Here is a 21965-nt window from a genome sequence, read left to right on the forward strand (position 1 = left end):
GCGTGGGAAGAGTGGGAAGTATGGTCTATGCTATGAAACAGCCTGAACATAAATAACATGGGAAGGAGCACGCGAGTGTAACGCACATTGTGTGTTGTCCAAGGATTAAAATCGGACCTTGATAATCAGTTGGGAAGCTACTATACTGACTATAGCAAGTGACTAACATAGAGAAAATGGTATGTCAGGAAATTTAATCTTTCAGAAATATACTCAGTTGACTGGAAAGGGTGAATTAGAAAAGTAGGGAGATGGGTCAGACATATTATCTTAGATTAGTAGTGTGACGATAAGGAAAAGGTAAATGTACAAATAATTGTAAAAAAAAGTGAGAACGTGGCAATTTCAGAAATCCTTACTGCTGTTCACTGATGTTTCTGATTCTCCTCCTCCTAAGTACAAAGTCGGGTTCCGTCTCCCCACCTTTTTGAAGTTAGGTGTGGCCATGCAACTTGCTTTCTGGATTACGAAATATGAGGCAAGGTGACAGGTGTCGCTTCAGAATGGATGTCTTTAAGAACACGTGTGACTCTCTACCTTCCCTTCTCCCTGCATGTTGCCCAGAAACATGACAGATGGGGACGGCCTCATTAGCCTGAGTCTCTAAACTGGACAAGAGCACGACGAGAAACAAACCTTTGTTGTTTTAAGCCACAAAGAGTTTGGATAGTTTGTAACTGCAACACAACCTCACCCATTCTGACTGTGGCCGTTTCAACTTGTGTCGACACATTCTTCTAGCCCCCTCTTTAAGACATGGAGGTTAAGTTCCTTCCCTTTTGTGTGAGCTGGAATTAATAACTCACTTCTGACAGGACTAGGTCATGAACAGCATGGGGACGCCCTCTCTTGGATCGCTCACGTTGGGGGAAGCCAGCTGCCACACAAGGAGGACACTGGAGAAGGCCGGCGCAGATCCGCGTGCTGACGAGCAGGCCTCCCGCCAGCAGCTAGTGTTAACTCGCCCGGCTCTGAGTGAGCCTCCCTGGAAGAGGATCCCGCAGCCCCGTCATCATCCTGACTGCAACCTCATGAGACACAGAGACAGTTAGGCTGCTCTTGGATTCCCGACCCACAGAAAGTATGTGAGATAATAAGTGCTCGGTGTTTTCGTCCACTATGCTTTCGGCTAATCTGATACACTGCAAGAGATAATTAACACATTGACTAACACAGAAATACATTGAAAAACTGAAAATGGAGAACAGAGAGAAACCAAAGCTAACTCCAATGATCTGAGCTCTGAATTACGTGGAAAAATGCTGATCTCACTGACTATAAGTTACTCAATTCCACTGCAGTTTTGAGGCAAGGGCCACGTCTGCTCAATAATCCTTTGCTGGAGTCTTGTGTTTAACAATGGAACAGTGTTCAGAACGAAAAAGAATATTCCGGGACAAACAGGGGAAAACCCTCATCTCCTCTTCTAGGCGCTACACTCTGATTTCAACTTTCTTGGCAGCAGTAGCACAGTGCTGGCGCGCACCAACTGCAAGCTTAGGTTCCCGAAGCATTTTAAGATGAAAAAAGCCCACAGGCCACTTCGCGACTATATTTTCTCTCACTCGACATTCATAGGAGAGATATGAAGTTATGTTCATTTTATTTCCCTGACGATTTCTATAGTTTCTACACTAGCACCGCAAAAGGAAAAGGCAGAGTAGGGAGAAGCAGCAGGTGAAGAATAAGCATTCTATAACAAACGATTTCAGTTCGTGTGTCAAATGCAGAAATATCATCCAGCCACCATTTAACCTATTCTAACATTAGCTTGACCTTGCATCCTCCACTTAAAACCCTTAAGCCAGCCTTTATTTACAATCAATTTTTAATTCTTCTATCTATTCCATTAACTCTCCTGAGTAGTCAAAGTCTCAGACATTTGGCTTGACAGTGGCTAAATTCATTAGGTTTGAGCTCAAATCTGCAAAAATTGCCATCTTAGCCACAAATTTCACACTAACAGTAGATAGAAAGCATCATTAAAGCACCGCTTGTCTTAAAACAAAAACATAATAGACTGCAAAGTTATGAGTGCTTTTGTAATTGCTTTATTTTTAAAATAGTTTCAGGCTTACAGAAAAGTTGAAAAGCAAACTCAGTACAGACTGGCGGTTGTGTGTTATGGGGCTGGGGTGGGGGTGGTGGAGAGAAGTAGATGAAAGGGGTCAGTAGGCAAAAACTTCCAGGTATAAAAGAAATGTCACGGGGATGTCATGTGTAGCATGGTGACTGCAGTTAATACTGTGTTGCATATTTAAAAATTGCTAAGAGAGTAAATCTTAAAGGTCCTCTTACAAGAAAAAAAATTGTAACTATGTATGGGGACTGAGGTTAACCATTTCTCTTGATCATCTCACAATATGTAAAATATTGAATCATTATGTTGGGCACCTGAAACTACTATGTCATATGTCAATTACCTCAGTTTTAAAGAAAACGATGGGAAATAGACGGGAAGACATTCAAGACAGAGTGAAGAGCATACACCAAATCTGAGGGTGCTGTCTCTCATTCCTCGGTGTTTTCGCGCCTTAACACAATGAAACCTTCATTTAAAAATCTTCAGTCAGTCCGTATAGTTTAGCGTAAGCTGACGGTGTTGCGGGCCGGATTTGTCCCCACACTCCCTAAATTCACTCGTTGCGGTCCTAACCCCCAGCACCTTAGAACAGGGCTGTATTTGGAGACAAGGTCTTTAAAGAATTAATGTTAAATGAGGTCATGGGAGTAGATCCCAATCCGATGACTGCTGTCACACAAGGAGATTAGGATACAGACAGGTCGGAGGCAAGACGCCTGACCAGACAGGGCGAAGTCCCTGCGCGGGCCGAAGAGCGGTCTCAGAAGAAACCACCTGGGCGCACCTGCACCTCGGCCTTCGTGTCTCCGGACCCGCGAGAACACAGACGCGCGCTGCGGGGGCCGCCGGTCCGCGGCATCGCGTTAGGCCTCGCTGGAGACGAGTGCCGCCCAACCGGGCAGCGCCGCGTCACGGGGCGGTTCCGTCCCCTGCCGCGTGAGCCCAGCGACAGCCTTCCTTCGCCCAAATTAAAGCTCGCGTCCCGCGCGCTTGACGTTTAAGAGCTGTCACTCATCACCTCCTTCCCGCCCCCCGGAGGGACGCGCGGGCTTCCCGAAGCTTCCGTGTCTCTGCTGCAGCGCCGTCGTCGCCAGGGCGCGATGCCACGTCCCCCGGGACCCCCTTTCCGTATCGTACCCGAGGGAACGCCAAAGGGGAAACGAAACGAAACGAACTGAGGGGACGTCAACAAGCACGTGTCTAGGACACAGCGACCCCGCTTCACGAGCGGCGGCTCCACCGTTTCTGCACCTGCGCGTCAAAGAAACTGGGGCTAGAGGCCGGCCAGGCGGCCGGCGGGGACGCGGGGACGCTCACAGGCGCGTCTGCGGGGTGCCCGCGCTCACGAGCGCCCATGCTCCTGAGAGGCGACACCCCCAAACCACACACGCCGACTGCGGCCCTCGCACGCCGGCGCTTCGGGAGCGGCGGCCCCAGCGCAAAGCGGAGGTCACGGCCCCCTCCCCGGCAGACACAGAGCCGGCCGCTTCCACAGACGCTAGCCCACCCGAGGGCTGGGGGGCGGGGAACGCGCGAACCTGGCATTGCGGTGACAATGGTGACCTTCTAAGGTAACTACTCTGAAATCGAAAAGCAACAATCTCTTCACTGTCCTCAGCCAGCCGGCGCTCGCGAGCGTCAGGATTGCCTGGTCTCGCGAGAGCATTTTGGCTTTTATTCTCGCCTCGCACCACCCCGCCACCCCCGGTGTGCGCATGCGTCCGAGTCGGAGGCCAGGTGCGCTGTGCAGTCCTGGAAGACAGGTGGGGAACGCGGAGCCGCAGCCGGCGCACGGGAGGGGTGGGGCCAGGGGGCGGGGCCTGGGTGGGGTCAGGGGCGGGGCCGGGTCAGGGCGGGGGTGGGCGGGCGGAAGGCGGGATCGCGCTGGCCCCGCCCTTCGCGGCGCGTCCCCGGAACTGCGTCACCGGCTGTATAAGAACGCGTGCGCGGACGTGTTCGGCCTTTCACGTCCGGGAAGTGTGGGTCTGTGTTCGTTGTCGCGTCGTCGCGTCTTCTGTCCTGAGTGGTCTTTGGGACAGCTTTTGGGCTTAGATAAAATGCCGGAGATTCAAGAGTCTTGTAGTGGGAGGTCTAGGTCAGCTTCGGAAGCCCGCGGGGTGGGGAGCCTGAGCCGCCTCGGGCGTTCCTCACGTCGCGCGGCGGCCACGTGCAGCCCGGGACGCTGAGTCCCAGGCCCCGCGCTGGTGGGCTCTGGGCCCGCGGGCAAAGGTTCAGAGCATCGGCCGAGTCCGGCAAGGTCAGCAGTTCCGCTGTCGGTGCCATGTGGCCATCGGGAACCCCCTCCGCCACTATGAAATCCTAACACCGCAGGCAGACACCCGCCAGTTTGATCCACGTGGTGAGTAGCAGCTGTGCTTGCTGATAGTTCTGTCTGGCATTGTGAACCTCCATGTATCTTTGGGACCTGTCAACTGTGGCAGTCTCCCTTCCTAGCCATGGAAGAGCATATTCTTGTTTATTGGCAAAGCTGTCACCATTTAATTGGTATCAGATTCTGACTTGCACAAGTAACATTCTTTACTTTTAAAAACCTAGAGGGTGCGGGGTTATTGGGCAAAGGACTGTTTTTCAAATGTTTCCAGGAAGCTGAACTAAATGTTCTGATGGATGATGAAAAACATAACAAGGTATGTTCCTTTGTATTCATATTTCAGTTAATTTTAGGGCTAAGGAATTGGAAGGCCAAAGCGGGCCCCATTTGCTAGCATTTTGTAATTCGAAAGAGTAAATAGCCAACTGAATAGGAAGTAACTGAAACAGCCGCTAAGATCTCAGCTCACTTAACACAGATCAGAGTTTTACAAAGCTGTTCTTCTCTTGCAGGGATCAAGAGGTCCAAAGTGACGTAGGTGAAGTATTTAGCATCCTGCACTGCACTGAACAAACATGTTCAGCATCAACAGCTTTGGGATTGAGTGGCAAATGATCTGGAAACTCGCACTATTTTCAATCTTGTATGTTATTCTTTTTTGAGTATGATATTTAAGAGAGTGCTTCCTTGTTAAATAAAATGCTTGATTCATCTGGATAATAAATGATCTCTGATGGGTTAATGGGAGAAGGTAGTTATGGAGGCCATATGGATGAGTGCTATAAAGTATGAGCATTTGGGGAAAACGGATTCATGAAAACCAAGTAACCCCTAAGGGAGAAAATAGTCATTTCATATACCACTAGACAAGATTAAAGCAACTAATTATACAAGGTGAAAAGCTATGCTCTTTATTTACACAAATGCACACTGAACATGAGTATTTTATAAAAGTCACACTTAGGTATAATAAAGGCATATTTTGTGAGCCACATATCCTACTTGAAGGTGGAACAAACTATGCCACCTGTTAACTCTTAAGTTTGCCAATCTCTGGCCTAATTCAAATTTAAATGTGCTACTTGCAGCAACACTGTAGTTTAATTATAAAGGGTGTGAGAAAGATTCAGCAAAGATAAATTTTTCTCTACTGACATTCTTCCTGAGCTCTTGTGTGGGTGTGCCCCGTCCTTAGCTCTTATCGCTAGATGTAAATGCTTGAAAATTTTATCAAAATCATGAGCTTTTAGAAAAGTTTTAATGCTATTCTACCTGACAGCATTGCAGTTCTGCAAATTAGTAAAGTACGATGCAAAGCGCCATCAGGTTAGCACCAGTGTTTCACAAAGCTGAGGGCAGTTCGATGCACAAGGGAAAGGAGATGAAGTCCTTAAGAGTGTCGCTTAACCATCCTCGATCTCAAATTCATGCTCACCTCTTCATCCGTATTTACGCATCTGCCCCTCAAATGTATGAGAAGTATTTTAGCTTCCTGGGAAGGACTCGGGAATGGTTGATGTCGGCGATCATCCTCTTGTGTGAACAGGACTGCTAAGTATCCTGAGGGGCATACCGTTTATGTTTGGGCAAAGATTTTGCACTGCCACCAAGAATGTCCTCTGAGGGCATATGGTTGGCAGCTGTTCCTTATTCCTTTGGGCAGGAGAACCATGGGTGAAATGTCAGGATTGGGACTCCTGTCTTAGGAGTCTGAATTAAGATTTTACCAGCTGTCTCACAACCTCTAGGCCTGTTCCCCATTCAAAAAGGGGATACTATTAGCAATGAAGCACATGGCCATGTAATGCAGTGCCTAAGCAGATTGTAACCGGAAGATGAACTGAAATCAGTTGAAACGTGTATTTTAGGTCTTCTCAGTCTGTAGGCTGCGAAAACTTTTTTTTTTGATGGGACTATCAGGCTAGTCTTAGGAAATCTACAGGTTTGTTAGTTACCATAAAGTTGCAACAGATGGCAGTCAAATCCCGGTCCAGAAAATAGCACAATGCCATGGAACAAACTTTTAACTAGTTATAAATTTGGAGGGTTAAAAGCGACCAGGGTAGGTAAGTCAAATAGGGTGGATAGATTAGTTGTTCAATAACTTGAAAGCATTCTGTATTGTGTTAGGAATACTTGTGAATTTTGCTAGTGACATACAAGGTAGCTAGAATGTTTCCCCGTGATTGCCATAGCGTTTGGTACAGGCTTCATTCAGGATGTGTTGTGAATGGCCCTGCTCCAGTCTAAGTTTTTAGAATTCCTTTACCTCTTGGCCCTTGATTTCCTCCCTTGACAAAGGCTATAGAGATTCAATGCATGAAGATCTCTTGTCAGCCTTTGGAAAAAGAATCTAGGCTTAAAATTATGTAAATAGAAAATGCCTCATAATGAGTGTAATGATGGGTATTTTTATGTCAAATGTGGGCACAATATAATTCATATACCACTGATTAATTATAAGGAGTTCACAATCCAAATAAATGTATAAAACAGCCTTCTTGCACAATCAATATATACAATAATCTCAGTGCTGAGAAATAGGCAGAACAGAAGAAATAAATATGGTTCAAATGAGAATAAAATCTCCAGTAAAACGAATTTGGGGAGGTGACGATGCTAATTAAAGAATATCTACTACACTGAGGTATCTGTAACTTCACAAATTCTCAAGCAGCAGAGGGGTACACAGACTTCATCACGACACAGCAAATCACACGGACCCCAGCGCCATCAGCTGGCATTTCAGCTGAGTACTGATGTGGAGGTTGAAAATTTTCCAACAGATTCTTTAAACACTTTTCTCCTGAGGTTTCCATGAATTACAATTTGGTGACATTTTTTATCCAAGGTACAAAGGCTGAAACTTTGGTGTAAACGCCAGGCGAGTCCTTGACTGCACAGCCGTAACCCCAGGAGGTCACCCCATATACAACCCAGGTCCCTCCGGGCCGCTCACACATGAGGGGTCCTCCGCTGTCCCCCTGGCAGCTGTCCACACGTCTGTGTTCATGGAGACTTCCAGCACAGAGCATCCTTCCTGTGAACCGACCCTTGTAGCGTTTTTCACAAAACCTCTTGGGGAGTAAGGGGATGGCTGCTTGTTGGAGAGTTCTGGAATACGCTCGTCCTGCTCAGACAAAATGATCTGAATTAGGTCCCAGCCAAAGGTCCTGCAGAGCAGAGCTACACTTAACGGTCTAAGGAACACTTAATAGTCTAAGATAAGAGCCCTGCTGTGACATTAGTGCTGTTTAAAAACCCGTTCCGCACTTGGAGCTGCAGTGTTTATCGTGAAGAAATTTGTGGATCACTGTCCTAACCTCACCCCCAAAGTCTGCCACGAAACGTCTTGGTTTTATTATTTTCACATCACTCTAGTATATCGATAGTCTTCGGAAACAACATTCTATTTATAGCATTTTGCTTTTAGTAGTGGTATTTACATTTGCAAAGTACAGTAATTCTCGATTGCTTAAAATGCCAAATCCTAGATGTTCTGCTGTGTATTCTGCACTTTGAAATTTACCACATAAAAAATTATTAAATACTGATCATACACGTTTCTGCCACATTAGGATTAGAGACAAGTTCTGTTTAGAAATAACAAGAACAGTTTTTATATTTTATTTTTACATTGAAACCAGTCAGATCTGCTTTGGCCTCAGAGTATGTTTACGTAAAATTAACGCTGGCAGCGAGCTGCGTGTTTTTTCCCTAAACGGGAAATGGGTTCAATGAGTCACCATAAACAGAAAATGTCATTTCGTGCCTCTTTTAGTGACACAAGCATCTCACACTTAGCAGAATTTCCAAACAGCTCGGTCTGAATCCGTTAAGATTTATAACCGCTGGACACGGAGTGTGCCGGCCCCACTGTCTCCCGCAGCTCTCCCTTTACTGTCCCTGTCCCCCGCGGCTCTCTTTACCTGTGTCTCCCCAGCCGGTGATGTAACAGTTGGAGGCCGTCCTCTGCGGCCTCTCCCTCGGGAGCGGCAAGCAGGCCGGCCGGACGTGGCTGCCCAAGCTGGCGCAATGCTCCTGCCCTCGCAGCCTGACCAGGGCGATGTCGTAGTCGCTGCCGTCCAGGCGGTAGTCCGGGTGCACGACGATCTGCTGGACCCCGAGCTCCTCCTCGAACTCCTCCGGCACCAGCGTGTGGTGATCCCCGACGCGGATGGCGTAGCTCCGCGGGCCGGTGCCGAACCTGGGGGGCAAGGGCCATCAGGCGCGCTCCCCACGGGTCCCCACGGGTGCCCACGCCACGCCCACACACCGCGGGCGCTGCTCCCGGGCCACGCGCCCCTTCTGTAAGTGTGGCCTCTCCTTCCAGTCAGGCCCACGGCCACCCTCCACCCCCTGGACCTCAGCCCTTTGACCTGCCCAGTGCTGTCCCTCAACCCCACTCTGCTCGTGGCTTCCCTCCCTCTTGCAAAATCTCTCAAAGCTGCTTTGCTCTCATCTGCCCAAACATCGACTCTGGTTTCATCAGGTCACCCACCACCTGCTCGGTGCGAGCATCTGACAGCTAAAAGGGAAAAACTACACGTAACAGCTCTCGCCTTCATTCCCCCGACCCGACCCAACTTGAAAGTCTCCGGCTGGACACCACACCTGCACTCGAACGTGTATTTAGAGAAGCTGGGTCTTCTAGTGACTGCCTATTTAACCGTCACCTCCCCCTCACTCCCGTACACGCCTGGAAGTTACAAGTCGCTCACACATTCCCACAGCCCGAAGTAGGGCTCCGACAACTGCAGTACGAGTAGCTTTCTTAACTATGGCAGCTCAGAAACTAAACGACGCAACAAAGGTGTTTAGCTTATACAGCCACCTACTGTTGGTCTATAATGGAATAATTCCCTGCGATGCTTTGAGTTCTCGATTTCCAGCCTTAGCTCATCACGTATGTTTACCATTCAGAGCGCTTTTTACATATTGTCCCTAGAGAATACCCTTTTACGGGTTCCACTTCAAAACTGAAGTAAAGTTTAGGATTATTTCACATCCTAAAACTGTAGAAAGTAAGAGTCATGGACAACAATCAGAAATTTAAATAATTCTCATTTCCGCTTTCTGTATACTGACGTTATAAAAATTGAATATGCCTAATTAATGTACTCAGGTTTTAAAGTGAAGCCCCAAGTGATTACTTTTCTAACGTGAATAATTGTGACTGCTTCCTGGGAAGTGCTGCTGAACTGAACTGTTTCATACTATGTTTGGAATAGAATTTTCAAAATTATCTCGAGCTTCACTGTGCAATGCAGCAGCCACTATGGCTCCTGGAGCCCTGGAAACGTGGTGAGTCTGGACCGAGGTGCGCTAAAAGTATAAACTAGGCTCAGGGCTCTGAGTACTTGCTATGAAAAATTACTGAGCATATCGTCTCTATGTAATAAGAAAAGTATCTCGATGTTTACGTATTTTGTAATGATAATATTTTGGATCTATTGAGTTGTAGTATGCGATGAAAATGAACTTCACCTTTTTGATTTTTTTATCTTTTATTGTGGCTCCTAGAAAATTTAAAGTTATGTATATGACTTGCATTTGTGGCTCATTACATTTCTACTAGATAGCAGTGCTCTAGAGAAATAGGTTGTCGTAAACTAGACATTCCATTTTATGATATATCTTTAATGCAGTCACTAATGTTGCTTATAACTTTTAAGCTTGAGTTATGAGACATTCTCTTCACATGTCAACTTTTTATATCCTTTAAGATCATTACATTACTGATCAACCTAAAAAATGAAGGTCTCATTGCAACAATATTTTTCATTCTTTGAAAAAGAGCTGTGACACTTAACTATAACCTTTGCATCTAAACTGCTGTATAAATATATCGACACTATCTAAAAATTGAGTCTTCGCCCGATAAACAAAGACACAGGACATTACGACAACAAGGAGGTTTATTTTTACAATATCCCAGTGTTAAAGTCTTGGGCAATCTCGCCTTCATGTGTCACTTCATGCCTGGCCCACGGCAACAGTCTGCTAAATGACCTCGTTGCTTCAAGTTCTAACTTAAGGATCCATGTTCAAGTTTAACTTTAACAATCCATCCCTCACACTGCAGCCAGGCTGATGTTTCTGATAATATAACCACTCTTGTGAACACCCTTAAAGGGGTCCCTACTGTCTATGTAACAAAATTCGGGTTCCTCAAATGACATACATGCCCAGCCCCAAACAGCCTTTGTCCCCTCTCTGGTACCAGCGTGGTCTCTCCGCCCCTGTCATATTAGTGTTTCTCAAACCTGTCTCTATTCAAACTGTTTACAACATCATTACCCTTTCCCTCATCCTCATGGCAAAAACCGATTTTATCTTTCAAGTCTCAAGTCGAGAATGTCCTAGATGCTCTCCCTGCCCTGCCCGAGCGCTGGCTGGCCCTCCAAACGCTCCCGGTGGCATTGTCACAGCATTTATAATGGGTTCCAGGTGTTAAGATGTCGGATCTCCCGGGAAAGGCTCCGCGAGCGTAAGGACCATGTCATGCTCACTTTTGTATCCTTAGCACCAAAGTGCCTGACATAGAGCAAGCTCTTGAGAAACGTGTTAGATGACTCCCTTTGAAAGACACCCACACCCATATGCATATGCTCCCCTCCCCAACTTAGTGAAATCAAAGAGACATCTCGTCAACTCCCATATTATAACAAGACCATCGCTAAAGTTTCGATGTCTCAACATATATATCTCTCTCCCCACAGACATCTAATGTTCTTGTTTTTGCTAGCTATTCATCAGAATCACCCGTACCGCTTTAAAAATACAAACGTCAAAGCCACACACACTCTGAGAATATTAAATTAACAGGGCTGATTCACGGGCAGGTTTGAGAACCAACGAAGCAAAGACAAAGCCCGGGTGTGAGCCCTGCCCTGGGTGCCTGGACCCTCGCCGGGGCAAGCGGGCAGCCTATCAGATTACTAACAGATACCGAAACGCAGCAGCACACACGGTCCAGACATGTGTCGTGTTCTCGGACCGAGAAGATTTTGGCAGGTTATTTTCGAGTTTACCCCCAAATTAGTATACTAACCAACCAGGAGTTGATATTAAACCGAGAACAAAAGTAAAATATTTAGCTGACGAGGAGGAAAAAAGCTCCATTCTTGTCAAAATTTAATTCTGTATTCCTACACTAATGTCCTGAATTAAGGAACTGGACCGGCTAAACCTCAGCAGTGATCCCTACTTCCCCGTCACTCCAAGTATTCTTACACCGGGCCTACGCTTGCAATTTGAAGAGCACCCCACACGGCACTGGCTTAGTCTGCTAAGCAAATATTCGTCTTCCAGTGTCGCTCCTAGTGGCTGGGATTACACACGTCGGGGACAACACTGGCTGAGGTCCCAGTATGACTGGACTTTGAAAGCAATTACTATGGTTCGAGGCTTCTCAAGAAAACATATCAAGAAATCCCCTTTTGCAACATATTTGAGCTTTTATTATCTCGATAGACTTTATTACATTCAAAAACGTTTCTAAAACAGACATTTCAGGTTTAGTCTGACACACCATTTAGCTGTTTGCTTGGCTGAAATGCCTTCAACTCCCTCTCAAATAAATAAAACTTGGATGAGATTCCCAGACAAGTGTGAGCAAGATAACACAGCGGTTTAGTAAAATCCAATATCCTAATTCCTCTGAGATTTGAGTTAAACGACAATAAAGAATCACTAGGGTTAAAAATAGCAGAGTTAAGTTCAGGGTCATATTCTTTGTGTGTTCTCTACACATTCACCTCTTTGCTGAGCAGTATTTCACATCGGCTTGTGCACATCTGCTACAACTAGAGTCTGTTATCCTCTGTCCCGATGAAACTCCAAAACTGGCCGGCTGAAGCTGCTTGGATAGATGGTTCCCGCTGCTTAGAGAGAAGTGGCCTTCTCTGTTGACCCCTGCACTGTCCCTTGTACTGTATGTTTGGGAAGTGGTTTTCCACGATCGATGGTAATACGTAATTAGCAAAGACCGTGTTCTAAGAACTCTTCCACACACTAGGTCGTGGAACACAGGTTAAGCCTGACATAATGTGTTCTTTAAAAGTCGAGTCCCATTACCTCTGTGAGTCATCTCTCCAATGACAAAGATCTAGACATTTCTGACTTTCAGGGCAACAATCTCTGACAATTTCTAGCTGCTACGGTCTTTCTAGGCAGAAAGTCAGAGTTAAAATCAGGGAAAGCTATACTCTTGATCTAATCGAGTTTGCAGTAGAATTACAGAAATAAGACAGTCTTTGTTTAGGTGTGTCCTTTCCTCCCAAAAGGTGTTTGTTGTCAGAATAAGCCATTAAAGGAAATTAATTTCATATTCAGGATTTTTCCCCGTAATTATATTGCCTATTGCACTGCCATAGAGAGAGGGGCATTTCAAGGTACTTGTAATTGTGATTTACAGAAGAAAACAGCAAAAACAAGCAATTTATGTTGTGTAAGATTCACAGGAAAACCATTAAAAAAACTTAATTTATCCAAATTTCCACTTCAAACTGCAACGGGATATTGCATTCCGAAATCTGTATTGCATTAACACTAGAAACAACGTGAAAAGCTTCACCGGCTGCCTCAGTTCCTGTGTTGTCTGCACACGAGAGGGTTTGGGGCACTCACAGCCCGTGGAAGCTCAGAACGAAGGAGAGCTGCATCACTAGACCTCCGCCGGCCTTCCAGCAAGTTCCCTGTCACGTAAGGAGTCTACCCCATACGGAGGAGTGTAACAGGATGTGCATCTGAGTTATGCCTTCTGGGCCGGCAGTCCTAGATTATTCTGATTGGAGGATTATATAAAAGAGCAGCTACCCTAACATAAAAAGCTGTCGTCCACGGCATCGAATAACGCGACGGCATGATCTACGCCTGACTGTTCAGAACAAGCAGCTCCAGAGCACTGGCCTGTGCCGTCACCACTGTGAGCAGGAGGCCGACGAACAAGGAACCCTCATGTCCACGGAAGCCCTGCGCACGGCAGGGGACACACAGACAGGTACGGGGCGAGAGAGCTCCTTCCAAAATCCGAAATCTAGGCCCCAGCAGTCGGCCTGAAGTTAGACTTCCCAGAGATCTAGACAGGGGGTGACCTCAGAACCGGACACGCGGTCTCTGCACCACCGTGTCTACAGTTCCAGGGGAGAGCTGCCTAGGTAGGCAAGTTTCAGAGTTTCTGATGATGAAAGGATTGTTCTAATCCAAAGTCCCTGAACCCAGAAGAACAAAATCTGTAGCTTGTTCTAATCACTGGTAACTGTTCTTGTGCCTTTTAATAAACTCACTGCAGTAAAGATGTGACTTGTAGCCTCTTTAGGCATTAAAAGCCGGAAGCCAATGAAATCCGGTAAAGGTTACGGACCAAGTCAGATGGATATATGACAGATGTGCAAAGCCATTTTCTCCCTACTCACATCCAGAGTCTCACATTATATCCAAGCATATGAAAATGCAGCATATCATAAACCAGCCCTCTGCTTTTTAATCAACTGCCTTTACCTTCTGCTGTGCATATCATGGGAAGAAATTCCGAATGACATAAGGAAGCAGTTGTCTGTTGATCGAGGTTTAAAATACCAGCGTCCTCTAAGAAATCAACATCCTTAAACACACCCGCCACCTGGCAGCTGGGACCCGGCTCTCGTCACGCGGCGGCCATCCAGGAGCATCCGCCATGTGCCACGTCATATGCTAGACACTCGGTTTACAAACACAGAGGAGGTGATTACTAACTTTGGGCTCTAATCTAGAGGGAAGAGGCCAAGGGAGGGACAGTGGCATGTAAACGAACAAAAACAAACACGTGCCTAAAAATCAAAAGACCTTCCAGGAAACCCAAAAGTCAGATCAAAGTTTCCAGCCTCCGGTGGAATTCTGGGACGATTTCCTTCCTTTAATGCTTTCAGCTTGGAACCGCTGAGTCCATCACTTTTAGCGGAGACTGGAGACAGGGAGTCTTGAACGAGAGGAGGACAAGCTACACGGAAGCCGCCGAAGTCCGAGCTGCAGGACGGGCTTCCCCACGTTCTCCGCAGTGTTCCGCCTTATTCTCCACCAGGCAGTGGAGGAAAATCGTCCGGATTCCGTTTTTGCTAATAATCTTTGGTTCCTTTTTTTTTTTTTTTTGAGCCTCAGCATCATAAAAGCCAGTGCTTATCTTGAATTTTACAGTTTATAAGATACACATACTTGGCTGATTTTCCGTCTCTCACAGCGGAATGTCCCTGCCTTCATTTCGCAGGTGAGAACACTGAGGCTCCCAGGGCAAAACGACTTCCACGAAGCTGGACAATTCACCGCCGGAGGAGCTGACCTGCCAGCCCGGTCTCGGCGGCCAGAGCCATGTCTCTGTCACACGGCCCCAAGCTGCACTGCGTTCTGTCCTAGCGCGTCCCTCTGTCCTGTCCTCACACCTTCTGTCTCTGTTACGACTGGCCGATAACCTGTCCCCTCCCGTTCCTTCCCCAGAGGGTCTTAACCACTTGGTAGCATGTGCCAATTTGAGTCACGCCAGACAAAGGCTTATTAGCACACGTGCCGAGGTTTTCCAAATGACGCGAAGCTCCTTCACAGATGCTGTGATTAACTCCTTTGTGCAGCCGCTCAGATCTACCCCGCACATCTCCAAATGACGCATCTTCTAAAACTCCTCTTTAATCATATTTCAAGGCTCAGAAACCTTGAAGGGTTTCCCACCGCCTAGCGACCCTGGCATTCCAGGCCCTTCCCGCTTTCCTCTGAGTCCGCACACTCCAGGCCCACTCCGCTGACTGTCCCCGACCACGCCATCGACATCACCCCAGGCGCACGCGAGCCCCTCTGCCTGAGCAGACTCCATGCGACAACCACTCCCTGCCACACGCGTCTCCGAATGGTCCTAGGGTCAAAGAGATAAACCACAAAACTCTTCCTTATGTAAGAACAAAAACGCTTCCCCCTCGACATCTGTCGGCTTTGAAGCAAGGCCTGCCGGGCCGAACCTGACCCTGCGCCAGCTCCCCCTCCTGCTCGCCTTCCTCGGTGCACCGCGTTACCTCTTCGCGGTGTGGCGCCCAGACGCGAGCACGGGGCTCTGTGACAGTGACGCCGCTCGAGCACTGTTTCCTGCGACCAGAGGCGGCATTTCGCTCCCCTCATTCCACATGGCTTGTTGGCGTCGGCCTGTCGAGACCTTTCGCCATCCTGGAGCCTACCTTCCCACGTGCTGGCGCCCCTCCCGGCCTCCTGGCACCCAAGACAGAATGGGCTCAGCATCGGAGTCCTTTCCAGGGGAGGGATTCACATGTCGACAAAGCAAGGATAAGCAACCTGTCAACCCCATGCTCCTCCTCCTCCCTCCAACGCCCAGACCACAGTCTGCTCTGCACACGGAGCAGGTGTGTCTTCACCTTCAGTTACACATAGTAGGGATGCACATTCGCGGGTCTCAGCTCCAGCGACTCAGCAGGTCTGGAGTAAAGGCAGGAATCTGGGGTTCTAACCAGCTGAAATGCATCTAATGCTGGAGCAAAAAGAACACCCTTTAAAAGGGTGCCCGAACTCTTCTTCAATCAGCAATATGAACGTCTCCCCCTTCCGGGATCCTGTAGCCACGCTGAAAACTCCTGTGAAAGCAAAGGCCCGGTCTGCCGCCTTCTCCAGGGCAGCTCCTCTGCACGGCCCGTGCCTGGGAGGATTGGGGGCTCGATAATTTTTTGCTACGTTAACGAATAAATATAATTTGTACTGTCTGTGCCACTCGAATGTATTAAACCCACTGGCACCTCAGTGGGCTCTCAAAGCTACGTAATACAGATCTGTGTGTTCTGCGGCACCTTGAACACAGACGATTACTCCACACATACTGAAATGGATAAAAGGAAGTGAACAGAGGTCTGAGAAATAAAGATATGTGAGAACTGGGCATATGACATATGACAGTGGGTAAAGAATGAAAAGTTTAACAAAAAGTGCTGGGAAACTAAATATAAAATAAAGAAAAGTATAAAATCTGGTGACTTCATACCCTATATCTTACACAAAAACACTGTAAATGGACCAAAAATCTAAACATGAAAAAAACTGTCAATTTTTTAGTAAAAAAAAAATACGAGAATATCTTCATTATATGGAGCTAGGGAAAGATTTTAGAAATAAGATACAAAAAAAATAATAATAATAAAATTTTAAAGGAAAAGACTGATCCATTTAAATATATTAAAATCAAACTATCTTCATAAGAAAAAGACTTTAAACAAGTGAAAGGACATGCCTCAGATTGAGAAAAGGTATTTGTAACAGATAACGAAAAAGACTTTGTTCACAGAACATTTCCAAACATTTAAAAAAACAATTACAAAAAAAGAATCCAACAGAAAAATAAGCAAAGGATATAAGCAAAGAATTTCTGAAAGAAGACACTAAACGGGCAAATGAAATTGAAAATACAAAACTTGGAGATTGGCAAAAATTAACAATTTTGATAGCATCAAAGAGGAACCTCCGAATTGCTGTATCATAAACTGACACCGTCACTTTAGAGAGTAAGTTAGCAGTGCCCAGGAAAACGGAATGGCGCCCGAACTGCAGGACCAGCATGAAGCACGCACCCAAATGGCACATGCGATGGGTGTCTGCCGCAGCACTGGCTTTTAATCGTGACGCGATGGAGACCCCACTGTCCCTCGGCAGGGGATACAGAACGCGTGGTTTAGTAACAGTAAAAATTACAATTAACAGGGTGATCAGAGTAAACAAACCTGCGTGGATGGATGACAGGTACACGATGACGCCAAATGACATCGCAAACGAAAAAACATAAAACACATTTCTGCTTGGATGAGCTTTTTAACCCTATGGTACATATTTTATTTAAAACGTTTTGTTGTGATGATCGTTTTCAAATACACGAAGTTAGGAAAGTATAGCGAAACTCCTTGTACTCACCACCCGGCTTCAGTAATTACCCATATTGGCCCGGCATCCGCAGGGGTTTTCACGCTGCGGAAATGGCCATTACCCAGTACCCCTGAGAGACCACGGGACAAAGGGAGCAGCGAGCCGGGTTGCAGAGCAGACGCCACCAGCCCGAGTGCTGTGACTGCGCACCAGGCCTCCGCCTGGCCTCCCCTTGGAACTGGGAGGACTTCAGGTTGGGCGGATAGAATGTTTGGGACAAGAGGCACTAATTGGGATGCAACCCGACTTTCCAGGGGGTACAGATGGGAATCACGACATACCATGAAAACGCCAGGGATAGAAACACTGAGACACCTGTCTTCCTGAATCCCTGCTCTAGATGACCAGACGGAGGCCTCCGCCAGCTCTGTGGGGACACGATGTCACCCTCAGAGATCTCTCAGGGAGCACTGACATTGCTCCCCCAAACACCCATCTCCTCTTCTCCCGCATCTAGACTCTGCTGTAACACCAGGGCAGCGAGGAGCTTCTCTGCTCCTGTCCCCGCCCTCGCTTCTGAGGTGCTCATGACGCAGGCAAGGCAGGCCCGCAGCCTGGCTCGGACACCCCAAGCCACCCCCATGCACGAAGGGACCGCATGGACTGACAAAGAGGGGGCCTGTGCTGTTTGGAAAGGTGACACATACCTCTTGAAGCAGTGTGCCGCTGTCAGGACCCAGCAGCTGCTGAGGAGTGTGGCCCCACAAAGGAGCCTGCCATCTCCATGGGACGACTTTAGCCGGAGCGACACCTGCCAAGGCCAACCCCCCCTGCGAAGAAAGTAGGCCGCTCGTCAACATCCACGTGAGGCAGACAAACAAAGCATCCACGAAAACTATGACTTAGTGGCTCACAGGCGGGAAGAAGGAGCCTCAAAGCGATCGAGGACAGAGGTCCCCTCCTGCTTTGAGAATGATGCCCCCACAGCCCCGAGCAAACAGGACTCTCTCTCCGCATTCTAGAAACAAGCTGAGTCTCCTCACACCTCACGACGTGAAGTGTGTCTCCCCTCCTCACTCCACCTCCCCTCAGCGGCCCGAAGAGCATCTAATACACGAAGCGCCTGTGTTCCGCTGGGAAATCCAACAAACGAAGTCATGACGTTAAAATGAGTCAACTCCAAAACGAATATATTCTAAGTTAAACGAATTTCGTAGTTTTGTATTTTTTTTTTTCAGACCTCTCGTTAAATCAGTTTGTTTCTGCCACATAACTTCGGTTGCACGTCTATTTCACAAATCGGGGGACAGTGACACAAGAACGTGGTCCGTATAAAGTCCACACCTCAGAGGACAGGGAAATGATCAGCGGGATGTGTGCTTAATTTGGAAAATAAAACGAATAAAATAAGTACCTTATATAATAGTAGAAAACCCCCAATCTGCCACTTCGTGTGCATATAAATGATTCCGGAACACGGAAAGTCTGTCCTGAAGCGCCTCTTACCTTAAGGAGTTTTTGCCGCCGATGATGCGCTTCTGCCTCCAGTGCAGTGACCTCATCCCGCAGACGGCCGCCAGGGACTCTGAGCAGAAACGGACTGTGCGTTACACGCTCGCACAGTCACGGGGTGAAGACGCAGGCACGCACGCCCTGCTGCTTCCGCCCCCACTTTAAATGCCTTTCTCTTCGGATTGTAGGGTACTCTTTCTCATGATCAGAATAAAACGCTGTCTTCTCATTTCAGTAAGGCAACAGTAGTTGGCAAGCACGAGGGATGGGGTGGGGCTCCCACACCCTCTCCGAAGGCTTCACGAGCTGCTGAAGGGCCTGACCCCGTCCGCATGTCACCCTCCAGCTGACCACCCCCTCACCCCCACCCCGGCGACCACGGGGGTTGTCTGGGGCTCAGGAACATCAGACAAAAAACGGAACTCCAAGGCCACAGTGTCCTAACCTGCTTTTTCACACACGACACTCTCTCGAGCCACTTGGGGGGCCCCTTTCTCCACTGAGAAATAACCATACTTCCTGTCGGGCTCCTCTCTGCCTGGTACTGTGGGAGACTTGGTGGGGACCGGGCTGTCATATTTTGGGCACAATTTCCACTCTTCCCTTCTTACACAGATAGATAAACAGTGTACCTACACCCTTCACGCACGGGTAGCTAACAGAAGAAACAGAACACCCCGTGTGTAAATGTGCACGGGGAACTCGGGGGAGCCGAGCGCATTCTCAGGATGGGATTCTGATCCGAGCTCACGTTCACTCGGATCTTCACACGTGGAAATGGTTCACTGAGCCCATTTAAGGGGCAAACTGTGCCCAAGGTACATACACAGTCCAATGTCCCAAGACAGCAAACTTCTGCCAGGGGCATGAAAAAAGAACTAACTTAAAAATAAATGACAAGGTGGTGTACAGAAGAAAGGTGCATACAAGGTAGACTAGATTTTTAAATAATTTCAGAAAGCAGGAGAATTTACACATGGGGTATTGTTTCTTTGGTTAGGTAGCCGTGCGTGAAGGGTGGGTGTACACTGCTTATCTATCTGTGTAACAAGCGATAAACTGTGCCAAAAACATGACAGCCCGGGCCCCACCGAGTCTCCCACAGCGCGGCAGAGGGGAGCCCGACAGGGACTCAGCGCAGTCGCTTCTCAGTGGAGAGGCCCCGTGAGGTGCACCGAGACAGCTAATGCGCCCCACGACCTCAGAGGCATGCTGTCCAACTTATCCTCAGCCCTCGGACGGGAGCCCTGGAGATGACACTGCAAATTGTAAGACATTAAAAACAACACAGGTTCCCCATAATGCTCCGAGTCAGATCGTGTGCACGATGCCAGGACAGGGAATGACGTCATTCTGACCTCACTCGGGGGCAAAGCACCAGAATGCAGGAAAGGAAAAATAAGGTCAAGCCATGAACTCGCTGTTACAAAAAATTAAGAAGCAAACGAAGTTCATTTATAAAAGGATCCCATCAGAGGACCAAAGGCTTAAGTTTGAGTCACTGCGTGAGTCAGGAGGTCTTGAGCCCAACACATAATCAAGAGGTTAATAAGCCAGACCCCATACTCTAGCTGGTCTGAGATGAACGCTTGTCACCTGAGGTATGGTAGCACTGCAACCATGGAAAGGTATCAAAATAAGCATTGCTACACCTCCAGGAAGGCACAAAACAAATGCATAAATAACGAAGAAGTGGATCTATGGTACATCACGTTTTAAAATAGGATTACATAGAAATGTAAGAAAACGTTTTACGATTATTGAATTTTTGTGTTTTTCTACTACTTAAGGAGTAATCCAAATAGCTATATCACTTAGTTATATTTAAAACTGTAACTACGGTTGAAATTATTAAAAGGAATTTAATTGTTATAATCCATACTTAGGAAAAAATGCCTTGCCAAGTCATATTACGTGTATAAATATACATTTATGCATGTGTATGTGTGTATACATTCATATATATACATGTGTTTACACACACACACACACACATCATAGCACAAAGGTACGTTGTACCTTGTCCATATTCAAAAGCCCCACAGGTGGTAAAGAATCGTATTAACGACACCCAGTTTGTTGACTGTATTGTCCTTAGCAGTTATGAAAAGACGTTAATAAAGGAGAACGCTCAAATACAGATGCACCAGATTTTCTGAAAATGTATCAAAACTGTGAACTTTCAATCAACATAAAGCTATTGTTCTTTTCATAAAATGTAACCAGTTTTCTCCAAAATATCTAGTTCTTCCACTTATTCATTTAAAGCATTCTTTGTTTCATAAAAAGTAAACAGCTTTCAAGAACTCTTCTATTTCTTTAACTATGAAACATCTATTACTGTATTATACTCAAAGATTTCTCATTTTCTTCACATTTTTAAATTTCAGACTAAAATCTACAGAAGATAATTTTCCTTTCGTAATTAATTTTAAGAATGATCTCTGTTCAAAATGCTCGTAGGAGCAGAGGCGCCCTTGCGTCATTACACCCGAGAAGGCTCGTTCAGAAACGGCTGAGAGCGTGACCAGGGCCTGCTGCGGAGGTGACGGCCTCGGAGGCCGCCGGCCCCGGCGCTCTGCCCCCTGCAGAGTCTGCGCAGGGAGAGCCACCGAGCGCAGCACGCGCAGCTCAGCCCGCGGGTATCCCGGGGCACCGCAGTCCGGGGTCTGCTCGGGGCGAGGCGTGGGGCCTGCAGCCTCTGCCTGCGCAGGGCCCAGAGGTGACTCACCTGCACTACTGTTGCCTGATGCTTTCTTGCCAAAATAATCACAAATGACGCCTGCGTCTTCGCTGTGGCGGCAGTTGTGTCTTCCCAGTTCCTGCTTGACACAGTCGGCCAGGGACCGCTCAGTCCCTGTGCACCTCACGTTATCCACGTGGATGGGCCCCTTCCCCTCCCCGAAATAGGCCATGGGGCGGGCTCTGGCAGGTCCCCTGCAAGCACAGGGCATGGGAGGTCAGCCCAGTCAGTCACACAGCTGAATGAACCACAAGACACGTTTTTTAAGGTTCTGGATCTATTTGAATATATATATTCTATATATGCAGTTGAATAAGGCAAGTCTTTGGAAAGCAAGTACTGCATTTGAAACATGTACAATTAAAATATAACTATTTAAAGAAAAGGTTTTTGTTTTGAATATCACAGCTGTC

At 47.3% G+C, this 21965-nt stretch overlaps 1 protein-coding gene, 1 long non-coding RNA gene and 1 other non-coding gene across 4 annotated transcripts in view; 2 read left to right on the forward strand and 1 right to left on the reverse strand.

Moving 5' to 3' along the window:
* The first annotated feature begins 4033 nt into the window (after positions 1-4033).
* Positions 4034-5139, forward strand: LOC120589347 (uncharacterized). Its single transcript, XR_005649457.1, has 2 exons — positions 4034-4442; positions 4928-5139. It is a non-coding gene; the product is annotated as an uncharacterized LOC120589347 (long non-coding RNA).
* On the forward strand, positions 4490-4620 carry LOC120589369 (small nucleolar RNA SNORA24). Its single transcript, XR_005649463.1, has one exon. It is a non-coding gene; the product is annotated as a small nucleolar RNA SNORA24 (small nucleolar RNA).
* A 171-nt stretch (positions 5140-5310) lies between the features above and the next one.
* Positions 5311-21965, reverse strand: part of PRSS12 (serine protease 12) — a 49324-nt gene continuing 32669 nt past the window's right edge. For both annotated transcript variants that reach the window (XM_039846907.1, XM_039846906.1), the window contains exons 9-13: positions 21541-21746; positions 18804-18882; positions 18005-18127; positions 8345-8622; positions 5311-7545 (exon numbers count right to left, since the gene is read on the reverse strand). In XM_039846907.1, the coding sequence (XP_039702841.1) occupies positions 7238-7545; positions 8345-8622; positions 18005-18127; positions 18804-18882; positions 21541-21746 (994 nt within the window). In that variant the 3' untranslated portion in view covers positions 5311-7237. The remainder of the gene's footprint in view (positions 7546-8344; positions 8623-18004; positions 18128-18803; positions 18883-21540; positions 21747-21965) is intronic.

Source organism: Pteropus medius, unplaced genomic scaffold (genome assembly GCF_902729225.1).
Source record: "Pteropus medius unplaced genomic scaffold, Ma_sr-lr_union100, whole genome shotgun sequence".
Lineage (NCBI taxonomy): Eukaryota > Metazoa > Chordata > Mammalia > Chiroptera > Pteropodidae > Pteropus > Pteropus medius.